Source organism: Panthera onca, chromosome C2 (assembly GCF_046562875.1).
Source record: "Panthera onca isolate mPanOnc1 chromosome C2, mPanOnc1 haplotype 2, whole genome shotgun sequence".
NCBI lineage: Eukaryota > Metazoa > Chordata > Mammalia > Carnivora > Felidae > Panthera > Panthera onca.
The window spans coordinates 106,383,531-106,401,644 of record NC_138347.1 but is presented as its reverse complement, the minus strand read 5'-3'; the positions used below and the strand labels follow the sequence as shown (position 1 = coordinate 106,401,644).

At 34.5% G+C, this 18,114-nt stretch overlaps 1 protein-coding gene across 5 annotated transcripts in view; it reads left to right on the top strand.

Annotated features, from left to right (window-relative positions):
- The window catches only part of MLF1 (myeloid leukemia factor 1), a 36,446-nt gene extending 24,785 nt beyond the window's left edge, over positions 1–11,661 (top strand). The window contains exons 3-9 of one of the 5 annotated variants that reach the window (XR_009612158.2): positions 867–908; positions 4,472–4,555; positions 5,873–6,001; positions 7,708–7,867; positions 9,431–9,569; positions 10,320–10,382; positions 11,540–11,661. Coding sequence is in view for 4 of the 5 variants with exons in the window: in XM_060639076.3 (XP_060495059.1) it covers positions 867–908; positions 4,472–4,555; positions 5,873–6,001; positions 7,708–7,867; positions 9,431–9,569; positions 11,540–11,645 (660 nt within the window). In the remaining variant the exon portion in view is untranslated. The remainder of the gene's footprint in view (positions 1–866; positions 909–4,471; positions 4,556–5,872; positions 6,002–7,707; positions 7,868–9,430; positions 9,570–10,319; positions 10,383–11,539) is intronic. The other 4 variants (XM_060639076.3, XM_060639078.3, XM_060639077.3 and 1 more) reach the window with 4 other exon arrangements.
- Positions 11,662–18,114: the final 6,453 nt, after the last annotated feature.

Here is an 18,114-nt window from a genome sequence, read left to right as displayed (position 1 = left end):
TTATCTGCCTAAATTTTATTTTTAATTATCTGTACATACTAAGGAATACAATTTGTGAACTATTAATTTTGATAATTCCATTTATTATACTTAACATTTTTTTATCAAAGACCCTATATATTTTTAAATCTGTGTTTGTGATCCTTTCTGAAGTCTATATTTTTTATTCTATATATTAGTTCTTGGGAGATTCTCATTAATTTTTTTGCCCAATGTCTCTACTTATCTTTTGAAATGTTATTAATGTAGGTAATTGCTTATTTTTAATCAGTTATAGGTAGGTTAACTCATCTTTTTTTTTTTAATATTTATTTATTTTTCAGAGAGAGAGAGAGACAGAGTGCGAGCCAGGGAGGGGCAGAAAGAGAGGGAGACACAGAATCTGAAGCAGGTTCCAGGCTCTGAGCTGTCAGCACAGAGCCTGACACAGGGCTCGAACCCATGAACTGTGAGATCATGACCTGAGCTGAAGTCGGACGCTTAACCGACTGAACCACCCAGGCGCCCCAACTCATCTTTTAAAAATATGGAATAGTTGAGCAAAGGAAAGATGATACTTTAATCATTATACCTTTGGTGTGAATTTGCATTTCCTTTGAGAAATGTTTGTCTTAATCTATAACAAAGACTTTTTCTTTCAACGGTTTTTGGTAAATAGTATATAGCAGTCATATTTAAGAGTGGTATATGGTGTTGAATAACAATAATAAGCAGGTAATTTTTAAAATCTATGTTGAGGATTTTTTATTAAATGGTTTAAAAATTTTATCAGCTCAGAACTATGTGATTATGTAGTATATTTCTTTCTTTTTCAGGGATTATCATTATACATATCATAACCAAAATTAATTGGATTTTTTTCCTAGGTAATGAATTCTCTTATGCCTTTTGGCAGTTTTGGTGGTATGGTTCGTATCATGAGACACAAACCATTTTAGCAATATTTTCTGACAAGTACTTTTCATTAACTCAAGCAAAGTGAATTGGCATGCAGTTTCACTTAATTTCAAAATGGCTTTTTAGAATTTGTACTGAAACCTGTTTCATGTGTTGATCTTAGAGTGTTCAGGCATGTTTTTTTCTGAATTAAGTCATATCAACATAAATAAAATCAGTCTTCAAAGAGAAAAAATGCATTTTAATAGATGAATATTCATTTGATTTACAAAAGGGATCCCCATAGTTGTGTTTGAGAGTTTGGACACTTCCATATGCTGTGGTGACTTTCCAAAAGATAAAAAAGTACCAAACTGTAGCTAGAAGAGCACATTTGCAGAAGCTCAGATTGGCTGCTTTTTCTAGCACTCTGTTGTTAACTTACTCATGCTGCTTTTCCTTTCCCATGTCCAAGTATGGCTACTCTGCAACCAGCTTTTCTCCTGCTATTTCTTTGTTTTCTGTGATGCTAGTTTCTAACATACTTAAAGGCAGTCTAAGGAGTAGCAGAGAATAGCATGACCTTAGAACATTTCCTTTGGACGCATCTATGCTCTTATGCAAAAGTTTGTTTATTTTCTTTTTTAGACTTTAGCCCTTTGTCTCCTTAAAGTTTGGCATACAATATTTGTCCTTCCTCACCAGAGTTATTAGTGGGACAAACAACAAATTAACTCTGTGCTATAACTGCTCACTTATCAGTAAAATGATCAAGAAGTTCAGTGTGCTGTGGAAGCACAGATAGAAAACAGCCTGGTACCTAGACCTTTTGTGGTGTTGGGGTGGAAGTTAATCAGAGATTTCCAGAACCTTAAGGATTATTAGGAGTTAGCCAGGAAAAGCAGGGAGAGGGGGAGAACAAGGGTGTTCAACACAGAAGAAAACACATGTGCAAAGACCTGTTAGCTAGGAAGCTCAAAGATGTTTAGGATCACTTGGCCCTGGAGCATGAGTTGGAGAGTAGATACAGATAAAGATATGGAGGTAATCAGGGACTTCTTTTTGTGCTGGTAAGAACTGGGGATATTATCTGAAGAGTAAGGAAGCAGTTGATGAATTTTCACCAAAATGGCAATAGAGTCAGGTTCTCATTTTTGAAAGATTATTGTGCCTATAGGGGAAAGAAAGACTAGAAGGGACCACAGTGGAGACAGAGAGGCCAGGAAGCTGTTAAAGTGTTCTGGGAAATATTACTAATGGCTTCTACTTGGGTAATGGCCGTGGTGATAAAGAGAAATAATCTCGTTTGAAAGAGAGTTAAAGAGGTGAATGGTTAGAACTTGGGGATTTCTTGGTTGAAGGAACAGTAAAGAGAGAAAAGGAAAATATTATACCCATTTTTTGACATGAGAAATTAGCTAGATGGGAATGCCATTGAGCTAAGGAACAGAGCATTCATACTCATATGAACAGATAAGAGAACAGGGGTGGTCAAAGGATCATTTCTGTTTGGGATATTTTGCATTTGAGGCAATAGTTTATCTGGTTTACAATTTATCTGGTATCAATTGAATATATGAGTTTGAGCTGAGTTAGAGATAGTTTGTTCATTTATTCATCAAATGTTTAGGGAGTCTTCCGGTGTGCTAGGAATTATTTTGAAAGTATTGAGAATATAGTAGTGAATAAAACAGAGAAGATAACCCTACCTTCACAGAAATTATTTCTATAGAAGGAAGACAGGCAATAAATAACAAAATAATTTCAGATAAAGTACTTTGAAGTACACTAAAGGAGATGAAGCAGGGTAATGATATAGTGACAGATGGAAGGTGAAGCAGAGATTACTTTAGACCGGTTGCCTTTCTGAGGAGGTAATACTTGAATCATGAGAGGATATGCTGAGAGCCAGTATAAAAACATTAAGGGCAGAGAGAAGAGCATGTGTTCAAAGTTCCCAAAGGCCTTAGGAGCTCACTGGAATCTTAGCTCTAATTTGTACCCCCCACTTTTTGTCACTCCAAGGTGTTGGGCCACCCCACAGCAAGTACAGATAAATTTTTAAATGGCTGATGTGACAGTGAATTGAGAAAACGGCAGGATGTACCCAAACATCTGATCTTTTCTTCCTTCTTGTCTTCTTACTTGGGCTAGTCCTTCTAACGCTCATGAATTTTGTCTTTTATACAGCCCTGATTTCTCAACCTGGTGTTGAAACAAAATATTCGGAATGTTTCCTGAATTGTGTTGAATCCCTGAAATGCAGATTGCGCATTGTGTACCCAAAGATATATGTATCAGTATCTCACAAATATGTCTTTGTTCCCTGATGTGATAAGTGCAAGTTCTAAAGAAGAATTTAGTTTTCCTATCTATTTCCGATTGTTACAAGTAATAAAAACCCAATGGAAGGCAGAGATAGAGACAGGCCTTTGATAATTCTTTATTGAGTCCCAGCTTGGCATACAGCAAAAGAATCTCCAGAGGGACTGAAATACTAGCATTAAACTATAGTCCCTTACAGGATTCAGAAGACTCCCGTTTAAGTGGAGAAGTTCCTTGAATCAAACACTTCTGTTTTATAATAGTAAATAATGCATTGGGTGACACACTAAAATGTGTGCTTCATTTTTTAAGTTCTGGTGAGTGTTCTAGTGATAAAAACTAAAATCAGTGACTGATTTTTGTAGAGCAGAGCTTCTCAACCCGACACCATTGACATTTGAAGCCAGATAATTCTTTTTCTAGGGAGTAGGGGACTGTCCTATGCTTTGTAGGATTTTAGCAGTGTCCCTGGCCTTTACTCGGTAGATGACAGTCATACACCTCCTTGGTTGTGACACACAAAAATGAGTATAATTATTGACAAATGTCCCAGAGAGTCAAAGTCAATCTTGGCTGAGAAACCACTAGTCTAGAGCAATTCTTAATTATTCTAAAGAAGCATATGTCATGCTTCAAGGGAATGCCCTACTGAGCCTTCCATGGTAGGTGGCAAATTCTAGGCCTACTAGTAGAGTGAATTAATCTCTATCCCTTGGATCCTCTTATGATGTAAGGACAGCCTGCACCCTCAGGCAGTTTCTGTCACCTGTGTTGTACTAGTGGAAGTGACATTGGTATCTTATACCCAAGTTTTATTTATTTGCATGTTGATATATTGAGAGGGAGGAAGGAAAAACTTGAAAACTATTATATTCTAGACCTGTCCCAGCCCAGACACTGCTCAGCATTTAAATATTAACTAAATTGTGTTTTGAGAAAGTTGATGAATGTGTGTTTATCTGTATATGTTCATGTATTTATATATGTGTGTGTATATGTATATATACATGTATGTATGCATGAATTTATAGTGTTGCAACTCCCTAATTATTTATATGTTGGTTGTTTGGGATTCTGTATATATGCTTCCATTTTTTCCTTAACAAATCACTTTTTTGTATAGTCCTTAAATTATCTTTGCCTGGTCGATTACTGCATGAGATCCCACTGCAAAAATCAAGAAAAAAAAATTTCAGCTGTTTTGGGAAGGTTGATTTGCTTCTTTTGTGTTGTACATATAGTTAATAACATACTTCCTAATATCCTGTAGCGTACAGATGTCAACCCTTTTCAGGCAATGGACCGAATGATGTTAAATATGCGAAACAGTATGCAGGAATTACAAAGAAACTTTGTAAGTACTAAAAAATTGATGAGAACATTATTTTCAGTTATTGGTACCCATATTATAATGGCTTTCAATTTTTTTTTAAATTTGTTAATGTTTATTTATTTTTGAAAGACAGAGAGACAGAGCATGAGTGGGGGATGGACAGAGAGAGAGGGAGACACAGAATCTGAAGCAGGCCCCAGGCTCCGAGCTGTCAGCACAGAGCCCGACATGGGGCTCGAACTCACGAACCATGAGATCATGACCTAAGCCGAAGTTGGACGCTGAACCGACTGAGCCACCCAGGCGTCCCTCAACTTTTTTTTAATCATGGTCCACAGTGGTTGAAAAATATATCTTACAGTATGACCCAGTACACAATACTTGTGTACTATAAAAATATACCTGAAATAAAAGTTTTGCGAGAAAATGATCGTACTATTTACAGAGTGTGCCAATATTTTCTGTTTTAGTTCATATTTTAAAAATCCTGGTCACAACCTACCAAATTGATTTTACAAACTATGAGTTTGAAAAATATCATTAATTAACTTTCAAAATTAAACAACCTCAAAAACATTTGTTCTGCTGAAGGTCACTATTGTAAATGGACATTTTATATGAATTTAGATTTTTTAATTATTTGTAACTTGTCTACTTAAAAGGATTTGTAGCACCTAGGAAATTTTTAGTGTTTTGTATTGTTTTTTTTAAAAACTGAAAACAGACATTTTAGGAGTGATGTTAAGCACTGGATTAGATCCATGCAATCCAAATAGTTACAAGCTAGTACTAATACTCTTACTTTTCTACTTGTACTATTAACATCAAAAAAAAATAATAACTTCATATTGATGAAGAAGACTCATATTATTTTAGTCATCCAGTTTAGAATCTAAGGATCATTTCAGAATGTCCAAATCTAGGGCATTATTAATGACATTAGTAATCTAGCAATCTGGTACCCACAGGAGGTGTAAAACTTCTTGGTATATGGCTAGTTGGTTCACTGTTGGCAAAATTACACACAAGGGTCAACCACTAACTATAATAGCATCATAGGCCTCAGGGCACAGCATTTATATTTAAATCTAAGCTGCAAGTCTGTGATCTCAAAGACTTCGGGATCTATGAGTGAATCACTTGTTATTATTCCTCACAAGAAGAGTGAAAATTGGTACCTACAATGGAAGGAGATTAGGACCTTCCTGGAGGTGCCATTTGGATACACCATAGCCTTAGTAGAATGTCTAGCTAGTATTGTTACTTACCTGAATCCTCTGACATAAGTCTTCATATTTGACTAAACTCTCTGGATTTACATTTTATACTTACCTCTAGGGTCACCTTTCAGTGGATCCAAATGGACATTCATTTAGTTCTTCCTCAATTATGACTTATTCCAAAGTAGGAGATGAACCACCAAAGGTTTTCCAGGCCTCAACTCAAACCCGTAGGGCTCCAGGAGGAGTAAGTATTTTCTGAGCATTCTTGGAGCTTTATAAAATTTGGAATGATACATCACCTATGTCATATTTTAATTATTAAAGCTTGATACAGTTCTTTGGGAGTAGGGATGAGGGGGAGAAGACACATATCACTGTGAAAAACAGTAATGCTAGCTGCCTTTCCTTAGTTTAAGGCAATTTTTTGTCTCCCCATCCCCACCTCAGGTGCCTTTTTCATGTAAATTTCTATTATTGATGTTTGTTATTACCTTTACATCTTGACCAGGTAAGTAGACCTGAAAAAAGTCTTTGTTTTGTGAAATAAGTGTCAATTTTTAATTTATATCTGAAGTAAATGAATTTTTTAACTCATAAAATACATCAAGTGTACAGAAAATATATAGAAAATAATATAATAAATATCCATATTCCTTCCACTCAGTTTAGTTAAATCATAAAGTTTTTCTCTATTTGCTTTACATTGTCTCTTGCTTTGTTTTCTTTTTAAGCAAAAATGTTACAGAGGCAGTTTAAGTTTCCATGCACTCATCCCTCCCTGGTTCCTTTTCCCTTTTACTTTCTCCCCCAAAAAGAACCATTTTCCTATATCTGGAACTTTTTCTGATGTATATTTTTACAATCTTATTACTTACGTATGCTTCAAAAACAATATAATGAATTATTTTACGGGTTTCTAAATTTTATATAAATGGGTTCATGCTGCGTGTGTCCTCTGCAACTTGACTTTGCTCAGTAAAATGCTTCTGAGATTTATTCGAGTTGATACGTGCAGCTGTTTATTTATTTTGACTTCTATATATTATCTAAAATATGAATATACCACAGTTTTGAATCTATTTTTCTGTTGATAGATATTTCCAATTTCTCTCTTACTTATCTTTATACATGTCTCCTTGTGTAAAAGGTCTAGGAATGTTATTGTTGGTTTGGAGGAGGTGAGTGCCTTCATCTTTACCTAGAAATTACGAAGTTACTATCACACAGCGATTGAAAACAGTTGGCTCCCAGAAAGTCTGATAATGAGTTCCCATTTCTACACTTCCTTGTTAGTACTTACAGTAAAAAAAAAATTAGGTTTGCCTATTTAATAGGTGTGAGTAGTTCATTTTTTAGTTCTTACATATGAAGACATACCTTTTAATGATGCTCTTGCCATAGGGCAGACATTTTCATTTTAACTTGCTATAAGTGACATGCATCTTAAATGTAAGCAATTTATTTATAGACATCCTACAGCAAACCATGCTACTATTAATAGTCTTTGGCTATCACTAATATTCTAATGACCCATAGAGTTGATATGTAGGAGCCATGAGATTTCAAGCCCATCAACATGACTACTGAATAATTAGTTGCCTTTATTTGTAGGAATGCTAGCATGTACTCCTAACGATTACATTGTTAAGGACAGTGTTGAAGGCACTAAGTTTTATATAATTAAGTTATTTGTTTTAATATTTGATTACAATTTAGAAAAAAAGGTTAGATTATATTGGTTCTATTTGCCCTAGACATTTTAATTTTGAGCAGTCCAGGAAATATCAGAGAACTATTATCACAGTTTCACTGCAACTTAACAGGGGAACTGAGCACCCGGTATTTTTGCAGCTGTAGATTCATGGTCTTACCTCTATAGGTAAAGAGGTCCTGAGAAATTTAGAATTATAAATATTCTATATATATTTAAATAATAACTCACTTTTATAGATAAAGGAAACTAGGAGAGCATTGAGAGATTCTGACAGTGGACTAGAAAAAATGGCTGTTGGTCATCATCTTCACGACAGAGCTCATGTCATTAAAAAGTCAAAGAACAACAAAACTGGAGACGAAGAGGTCAACCAAGAGTTCATCAATATGAATGAAAGTAAGTTGTCACAGAAAGTAGCATTCTTCCTCTTAAAACAGCAGCTGTACTGGTAGAACTTGAATGTTTTCTGTAGAAACATTTCATAAGATGTCCTTTTGAGGTAGGTTATGAATAGTACGTGTATGGACTACCTTATCAAAGTAATAAAATTGTGTATTCATTGTTTCATAGTAGATCTGTTTTTTATAGTGGTTTTGGTAATGTTACTTATTTTTTGTTTTATACTTGGAAATGGAATCTTTTGAATTGTCATTTGGTAAGACTGTCAGTAGGCAAAATGAGTTTTTTAATATTTCTGGGGTATATTTAAAAAATGAAGAAAGAAGAAAATTAAAATTATCTATAATCACAAACTCAAATAACCATTATTACTGTTTTACTATATTTCTTCTTAATAGTTTTATGTGTATATAAACACATAAACTTTTTTTAATTAGTATTTTATTGTCTAGTTTATATTGTGCTTATTTTAATTCACCATTATAATTGTGAAAGCAATTACCTATGATGTTGTCTTTCAAAAATATTCTAAATGGTTACCTAAAAGTTTTATCTTGAATAGGCCATATTTTATTTAAACCATTCTTTACTGGCAGACACTTGAAGTTTTGTATAGATAAGATTTTAATTCCTTTTACTGTTAGATAGTATATCATGTATATGTCAAATAAGTCTTTGCATTTTCTAGATTTTATATTCATTCTTCAATGCATTTAAGTCCTTTCAGTGTCCTAACTCTTGTCATTGTAGTTTTTGGGTTATATTCATCTCTCATTTTCAAAAAGCATTTTCAAAAAGTGTTTTGTCTTAATAAAGGGTTTAAATTACCATTTTAGTAAAAGAAATTCTCTTAAGGTTGGGTTGATAAAATTATTCTTCGGCGATGAGATGGAAGTTACATCTTAACCTTTCTTTAATTTTAACCTTTGTAGTTTTGTCATAGTTAAACATATGAAGAGTACTTCACAATAATTAACATGTTGAGGAAAAATTTAGTGAACGAACACATACATTATAAAGGCCATCTGGAAGAACAGTATTACCATTTAACAGCTGTTATTATCAAAGTCAGGTTACCTACTTCATAACAACATAAATTGACAGTCAAGATGTGCAACCTATCCGGAAACTGACAACAGAAGCTTGTGTGTTAGGCCAAGTTATGTAGGAAAATGGTGAGGTTAATAGGAAGTGCTTGTTATTGAAGGAGTTTCCAAGTACAGAGGAAAAGCATGTTCACCAGGAGATGACCCCCCAAAAAAGACTGTGAATCAGTATGATTTGGTCAAAGGGTCCATTGGGTGGAATAATATGATATCCAGGCAGATGCATGAAAGACCAGATCGTCAATAACCAAATTGTCAATAGGAATAAAAGAGGGACAAACAAAAAAGGAAGTATTACCCTGAGTCAAAGACCTTTATATTTGGAGCACTTACCTGCATCTATCTTGAGGTTAGATGATAGAAGCACAAAGCCAGAATCAAGTATGTGGAAACAAAGCATTTACTGACAGTTGATATCTTAATACTTGCCCCTTTATTTTGATATTTAATGTAGGTGATGCTCACGCTTTTGATGATGAATGGCAGAATGAGATTTTGAAGTACAGACCAGCGGGACAGTGGCGCCATGTGGAAAACCCTAGGATGCGAAGTGTCGGTCATGAGAATTCAGGCTCCCGAGAACTTAAAAGAAGGTAAAAGTTATTTCTAAAATAAATTGTGCTTTTTAAAGAAGAATTAGAAGAAAAGTTATGAAATTTTACCTCTGTATAAGGAAGTTTTGATTAACATCTGTTTATATCAACAGTATATTTTGTGAAGAATATAATAATTTTACATTATATCTGAGTATGCCACACAAATTTGAATTTGTGTCTAAAAACCAATAATATTTTAAGATTGTATCCCTAGTAACTCACTAGCAAATTATGCCTCAGAAGATAGGGGCTAAAATCCTTCTAAGGAAGTGTGATATATTATAGTTATTTTTGTAAAACAGTTTTTAGTCTAGATAGAGTAGGAGTCATATATTTCATGCCAGGTGAACATATTGGTGTCTAGAGATATGATAAGGGGAGAGGGGCTCTATTGGAAAGGCTTAACAAACTTCCCTAACAAGTCAATGGCAAATGCATTTTTAGACACTTGTATAATAAACAATATCTGCACCTATATTAGGTATTAGATATTAGATATTTTGGAAGAATTTTTCAAAAACTTTAGCCTTCTTTGGGATTACCTTTTGGAATAGCTGTGAAATATAAATGTGCTGAAGCCATACCTTAAAGATTAGAGATTTTTGTACATTTAATGTGTATGGTAGAGTTAGAATTTAATTTGGTTCTCCGGGGAAAAAATGGAAAACAGCACCTAATTCCTATTAAAATTACACTTGAGAGAGAGAGAGAGGCTTCACCAGGCCTTAAAACAGAAATCTATTCTAGGCCATAAGAGAGTGGAGGATTGCTGCAGAAGGTGGAGGGCTTCACAGAACCAGCGATGGACAAGTGGGTACCAAGTAAATCTGAAGCCTTGTGCAGAGTGTCATGTGCCAGCATCTTTTATTTTAAATTACTTATTTAGGAACTTAGAGCCCTAATATTTTCTATAGAAAATTTGCTCCCATGTTACTTTTAGACAATATTTGTCTCACTTTGAAAAGTTTGTTGATAAAAACTTTACAGTGCTAATTATGATTATGAAATCCAGGTCCCTGTTAGAGAAAACATGTTCTTTTTTTTTTTTTAATTTTTTTAATGTTTATTTATTTTTGACACACAGAGAGACAGAGCATGAACGGGGAAGGGTCAGAGAGAGGGAGACACAGAATCTGAAGCAGGCTCCAGGCTCTGAGCTATCAGCACAGAGCCCGACGCGGGGCTCGAACTCACCGACTGTGCGATCATGACCTGAGCCGAAGTCGGATGCTTAACCGACTGAGCCACCCAGGCGCCCCGAAAACATGTTCTTTATAGATGATCTTACATCTGTGGCCCCATCAGTGGCATTTTTTGTAAACTAGTATTGTCTAATAGAACTTTCTGAAATGATTTCCTGTGATGACAAAAATGTTATGTATCTATATCATACAATATGATAGCCTCTAGCCACATGTGGCTATTAAACCACACTTGAAATATGGCTGAGACAGCTGAGGAACTGAATTTTAAACTTTATTTTATTTTAATTAATTTAAATTTAAATAATGTGGCTAGTGGCTAGCATGTCGGATAACATCTCAGGAAAGTAGCTGTTGCTTTCTTAAATGTTAATGAAATAGTCTCCCATGTGTTTTGCTTTTTAAAAAAATTTTTTTTAATGTTTATTTATTTTTGACAGAGAGAGTGAGAGACAGAGCATGGGTGGGGGAGGGGCAGAGAGAGAGGGAGACCCATAATTCGAAGCAGACTCCAGGGTCTGAGCTGTCAGCACAGAGCCTGATGCAGGGCTCGAACTCACAGACTGTGAGATCATTACCTGAGCTGAAGTCGGACGCTCAACCAACTGAGCCACCCAGGCACCCCTCCCATGTGTTTTTGAAAGCTATTATTGAATTTTTAGATAAAACTCTCTATAAATTACAGTGGTTTTATCATGTTTGTATTGAATTGTAAACCATTGGCCATTTAAAAAATGGTATTAATGTTCATATTATATTTCTCAGGGAGAAACCTCATCAAAGTCCAGCCATTGAACATGGAAGAAGATCAAATGTTTTTGTGGACAAACTCAACATCAAAGGATCACCTGTGAAAATCAACAAAAAATAAATAGGCTTGCAGTTGATTTGTTTAGTTTTGATTGTTTTAACAGAGAAAGTAATGGTGCTGGGTAATACACATAAGACCAATCCCTTGTTAAATCAGTACTGTACTTAACAACTTTCTTCTGATATCTGAATGATCTTGGAAGTGCTAGCTTTATATTGTCCCTACTTTAGGAATAAAACTTTGATTTTCAACAATTTAAGTAAGTTGCTAAACTTTTATAAAACTCTTTATTTTAAAACATACTGATTTTTAAAGCTGATTTTGCTTTCTCAGTTATCTTCCTATTGGCTATGTGTTCTCTTATATGTTCCAGATTGAATTTAGAACTAGTTTTGTCATATGTATTAATTATAAGAAAGTAAAATGGTAAAAAAAATAGTCTTGGTTTTCACTAACAATACTACAGTGATGTTAATAAAGATAAAATTATTTAAATCAAATTTTATGTGTTATGTAGCCAGCTAGCTTAAAGATTTAAAAAAAAAATAAAGCAAAGCACCCTAGTACTGTTTTATGAGAAATTAGTTATTATTTTCATAAATTACATGAAAAATAATAAATTCTGAATTTCAAGAGATTTAAAATTGCTAATATATATGAGTTTTAGGCTTATAATTTCTTTTATAGTATATTCTTTTTTGTTCTAGATTACATTTTTAACATTCATCAGACTTTATATTGACCTTTCTCTTTAACTTATTAAGGTAGCATATTTCTGCTCTTCTTTCCTACAAACAGCTTAATCTGTCTCCACAGTTAACATTCTGAAGTTGGAGTGTCCTTGGAGAAACTCTATTCAGCCTTTTGTGACATTTAGAAAAATGCATTTGGTATTCTGTAAACTTGAATGATTGATTGTCTCAAAATTTCTTAGACAGGAGATTGTGTGTTTGAGCAAGGTACTTAGTAAATCAGTTGTTCCCTTTTATACCATTTAAAAATTCAGCTTTAGCTCTTTTATTCTAGAATTCAAACATTAATCTGTTTTTATAGAAGTTAGATTTGAAGTTTATGAGAATATAAAATCTTAACTCTTAAGTTCTGTTTCAAGGGGGAAAAAAAGAACAGAAAATCCACTATCACTTCATAATCTTAACATCTTGTTTTTTTTTAACTTTGGAAGTAGACCTATGTGATTGTTCTTATGCTCTCCTGATTGTATTATATCAGTCAGGGTGTTTCATACTTTTAATTAGTTACCAAAATAAGATGCATACATGTCAATTCATTTTTATAACAAAAAGTGAGTGTGTATTAAAGATGTTAACATTCTCCTGTTATGCATAATTTAGTGTACTAATAATATAACATATTGGGAAGTTGTCATAAGGCATAAATTCGAAATAACACTTTTGCGTAAATTCAGTTGATAGAGCAAAATCCCAATAGAATCGACACTGTAATTATTCTCCTTCTGCTTAAATCTTACATTGGTGATAACTTTAATCATTATATTCAAGTATGAAAACACATTTTAATAAATACATTAAAACAGTATAACTTTTATACATCATATAGCAATTAGAGCATCCATACCTATTTTTTTCCTCCCAATTTGTTTACCATAGAAAGTAAATAAAAATTAAATTATATATTTCTTCTTATGCCACAGTGCTTCATAAGGGGCCACTTGTAAAAATATGTGACATATGGAGATTAAATGTCAATTCTTTATGTTCACATGATGCTGAAATCGCTTTTTTTCAGAATTATTTTTACCATATACTGCTGAGGCCAACCAGTATAGGAAGGAAGGTTCTCTGTAGCTTGTAGTTCATATTATTTTTTCTTTGTGGATGACAATTGATCTTTCTGGAACCCTGGATCTTTTGGGAATGGAAAGATAGTAACTATTTGGTGAATGTGGCCTTGACAATAAGGCCAAGTTGCTTACTTAGGCTCCTTGCCACATTAGAGTTTTTCCTGGTACCTGGCAGTCTCAGTAATAGGTTTTCATTACTCTGCCTTCATGACTCCATTATCCTTTATTACAGGGCAGGGCAGGAGCACACTGGAATCAGATGGTGCCCTAAATGTGGCAATATGATGGTATTTGGAGATCTTGCTTTGGGGAGGTGACTAAGTCATGAGGGTACAGACTCATGAATAGGATTAGTGCTTTTATAACAGAGACTACAGAGAGCTCCCTTTCCCTTTCTATTAATTTCTGTTTCTATAAGCCAATATATTGTTTATGGTATTCTTTTAATGTTTATTTGTTTTTGAGAGAGAGAGACCGAGTGCCATCAGGGAAGGGGCAGAGAGAGGGAGACACAGAATTGGAAGCAGGCTCCGGGCTCTGTCTGTGCTGTCAGCACAGATCCTGACATGGGGCTCAAACTTGTGAACTGTGAGATCATGACCTGAGCTGAAGTCAGACACTCAACGAACCGAGCCACCTGGGCACCCCGACTGTTTATGATATTTTTATCATAGCAGCCTGAATGGACCAAGACAGTGGTCTTAGGCTGATTGGGCTAGGGCAAATTGGAAATTCTACTGAAGTGTGACCAAGACCCTGACTGCAGTGTATTAGGACTTTCAATTTGGTAATAATGTTCATATCTGAGACCTCTTGAGAACCCTCTGTCCCTGATTACGTGGATCTTGCAGTAAATTTGCGTTCTGATGATCTCTTAGTCTCCAGTGTTATGCTTATTGTCTCTTGGGGTTTGGGGATTCTGATCAGACTTTGGTGTCCTCTCGTGAATTTGACTTTAAACACCATCTCCTATCTTCTACTTGCCCACCATCTTATATTATTTGTCTGTGAAAACTTTCCTCAGTCTTGTCAGTTGCATGAGAAGTTTGCTTTGGGAGAGACCTTCTATCCACCCATGTTGCCTTCTAACCATGTTTCTCAGGTCAGTAATGTGGTTTAACATTAGGGTTAAAGCCTGAGACAAACATAGCAGTGTTTTACATTTGATAGAACACCAGGCAGTTTTTCATGGGTTTGTCACCTAATAGACTTGTACTACCTCCTGGCATAATTTAGGAGAGAATTGTAATGTCCATTCTGGGGAACTTGGATATAAACAAGACTTGCACTTGAGAGGCACCTTGAAGAACAATATCAAAGAAACAACAAAGAAACAAAACCTCAGGAGAGCCTTTGTGTTATTTGTCTAAAGGAGACCACTTTGTTAATGTAGAAGACTGGCCATCTTTTATTTCCATACTTCAGAGCTTTGTATGGCTTATATTTAAACTTTATCCTGTATTGAAGAGGGAAAGTAATTAGCTTTTACAGGAATACTTTCATATTTATATTATTAATTAAACAAGGAAACTATTAGACTGAGGCTTTAAAGCTTTAGTAGTACATGTAAGCAAACCAAAACAAACCTATAATGCCTCAAAGTTAAGAAATTGAAACCTAAAGACATCTAATCATAGCCAACTAGGCTTTCCCATATAAGGCAACCAGTTAAACTACAGCCAAACAAATAATTGCTTTATAAATAATAAATATAAATAATAAATAAATAATAAATAATATAAATATAAGTAAATAATATATAAATAATATAAATAATTTGCCTCTTCTCTATAAGTCTCCCTTAGCTCTAATTAGTGGAGACCTTCTAACCACTTCCTGTTTGGCCACTGCCTAATACCAATAGATTATTGCTCAACCTTGATGAGGGAGCATAAGGCAAGCTGACAGTCCGCAAACACCCCACCCCCATCCCCAGGTGGGATATGTGTGATATTGCTTTGCTAGAGGGAAAACAACCTTAGCTTGACAATAGCTAGGTCTCCAGTATCCTGCGAGTTTTCTTTAGCAGATGAAAATCTCACTGGAAACTTCCCCTGGACTTTACCTCCCCCCAACTCCATAGTATAAAACCAGTCTCTCTTCATGGTCCCAGGGCAGCTCTTTCTGCCCAAGGGACCTGTCCCCATGCTTTAAATAAAATCACCTTTTTGCACCAAAGACATCTTCAAGAATTCTTTCTTGGTTGTCAGCTCTGGACCCCACGAATCCGACTGTCACCCCCAAAAAAACCTCATCAAACCTCACATTTTTTTTAAGATTTTTAATTTTTTAAAGTAATCTCTACACCCAATGTAGGGCTCAAACCTACAACGCCGAGCTCAAGAGTTGCTTGCTCTACTGCTGAGTCAGCCAGGTGCCCCTCAAACTCAAATTTTTTAATATGCCATCTGGCTCACCATTTTTTCTACTTCTCTCCCTATTTTTTCCTCCCATTTGAAAATTTTTAAAGATGAATTAAAAAAAAAGTCATTCTGTCATATGTGCAATCTAGGAATATCTACACCAAATAATCTAAAATGTCTAAGAGAAAAAAGCTAATAAACTATTTGTGCTGCTTTTGCATAAAAATATGGACAGTTTAAGTAATAGCTTTTGTTAAATAGATTTTGTTAGTATGATTAAAGATAAAAGAGGAGCTTTTAAATATGATTTAATGAGGGGTGCCTGGGTAGCTCAGTTGGTTAAGCATCCGACGTCAGCTCATGTCATGATCTCACGGTCTGTGAGTTTGACCCCCACGTTGGGCTCTGTGCTGACAGCTTGGAGCCTGGAGCCTGCTTCAGATTCTCTGTCTCCCTCTCTCTGACCCTCCCCCATTCATGTTCTATATCTGTCTCAAAACTAAATAAACATTAAAAAAGATTTAAATATGATTTAATGATTATGAATATAAGGTTTATAAAATGTTTTTTTAAAAAGCTTTATGAAATATTTCTGATAAGTGGATGGATCTGGGTAAATGAATGGCTATTTAAGATCAACTGTATGTCTTCTTCCAGTTTTTATTATATAAAATTAATGCTAATAAAATCTAGTTTATATAAAACTAAGGTTGAACTTCTCATTTAAAGTTTACAAATTTCTGGGGCACCTGGGTGGCTCAGTTGGTTAAGCTTCCAACTTCAGCTCAGGTCGTGATCTCACGGTTCCTGAGTTCAAGCCGCAGGTCAGGTTCTTTGCTGACAGCTCAGAGCCTAGAGCCTGTTCCAGATTCTGTGTCTCCCTCTTTCACTGCCCCCCCCGCCCCCCCACTCACACTCTGTGTGTGTCTCTCAAAAAAAAAAAACCAAAACAACTTTACAAATTTCCTGTAGTGGTCTTATGGGTCAAGTATAAGTTATCATTGACTCCATTAAGATTACAAAATATAAAATGATGTTTAAATAAAATTGTAACACAGATGTCTTCTAAGGGGGGGGTTAATCTTATAAGATTATGATAATACTATCAATTATAAGGACTGAATGTGATAGTTAAAAATGTAATTTTTCAGATCCCCAGTTAACTTTTCCAGACCTAAGAAAAAATTAAATTAATTCTTGGATGAAACTTGGACAACTTCTAAGTAAAAATGGATACAAGGTTTTGGTCACTAGAGATAGTTTCAATTTTATTATACATTATAAAATGACTATGAATTAAGAGTGTGGAAATGCTTTGGATGATATTATATATGTGTATTTTGTCACTTTAAAACTTTATAATATGTACTCAAAAATTTAGCTAGACAGCTCTTGGTTTTCTGCCTTTCAGTTTTCTCTTTGGAGTAGAGAAAAGTTGATTACTTTGGTTAAAAATGCTTAATTAAGTATATTTGGTATAGTAATTACAGAAAAATGAATATATATGTATACACACAAGATAATGAGTATGAATTTTTACTTAAAGAAACTATTAAAGTTTAATTTTATTATAATTTTCATAATTATGTATTTAATTTATATATTTTAAACAAATACATATAAAGGTTTATAAAGAGTAAATTTTTGAAAGTCCATAAAAAATGTTTTAAAGTTATGTTCAACGTTAATGGATTTATTCCTCAAATCAGCTTACAAATCCTTTATTGCAAATTAATACATGGATGATTTACAAAAAGTAAATTTGAAATTCATCATTGAGATTTTGGTTTTTCTTTTCTTGGCTCTTGTAATTTGATTTCTGTTTATTTGTTCTCATTCACACATTCATTTAACAAATACTTGTGGAGCACCTAACACATGCTAAGGGATACAGCAATTAACAAAACCAAATCACTCTGCTTATGGAACTTATTCCCATTGGGAGAGTCAGACAATAAACAGGTATAGGAAGGAAGGAAAATGAAACAGCATCGGAAGATAGTAAGGGAGGAGCCCTCTGTTTTAGAAGAGTTCCTTATGGAACACCTCATTGATAAGGCTATTTGAACAGAGAAAGAAAATAAAGGAAAAAGCTACTACACTATTTAGGGAAGAGCAAAGTCTGGTCATATGAGGACCAGCAAGGAGGCCAATGTGGCTGGAGCAAAACCAGCAAGGGAAATACAGCCATGTTAGCCTGGCTGCTCAAGCAGGGCCCTTGGCAGCACTTTCTCTGAGGGGAAGGGGAAACCATTGCAGATTTTTGTTTTTAATTATGAAAAATTTTGAACCTACAAGTAGAGATAACAGGAACAATGAACTCACTGGAGTATTTTCATCAGAG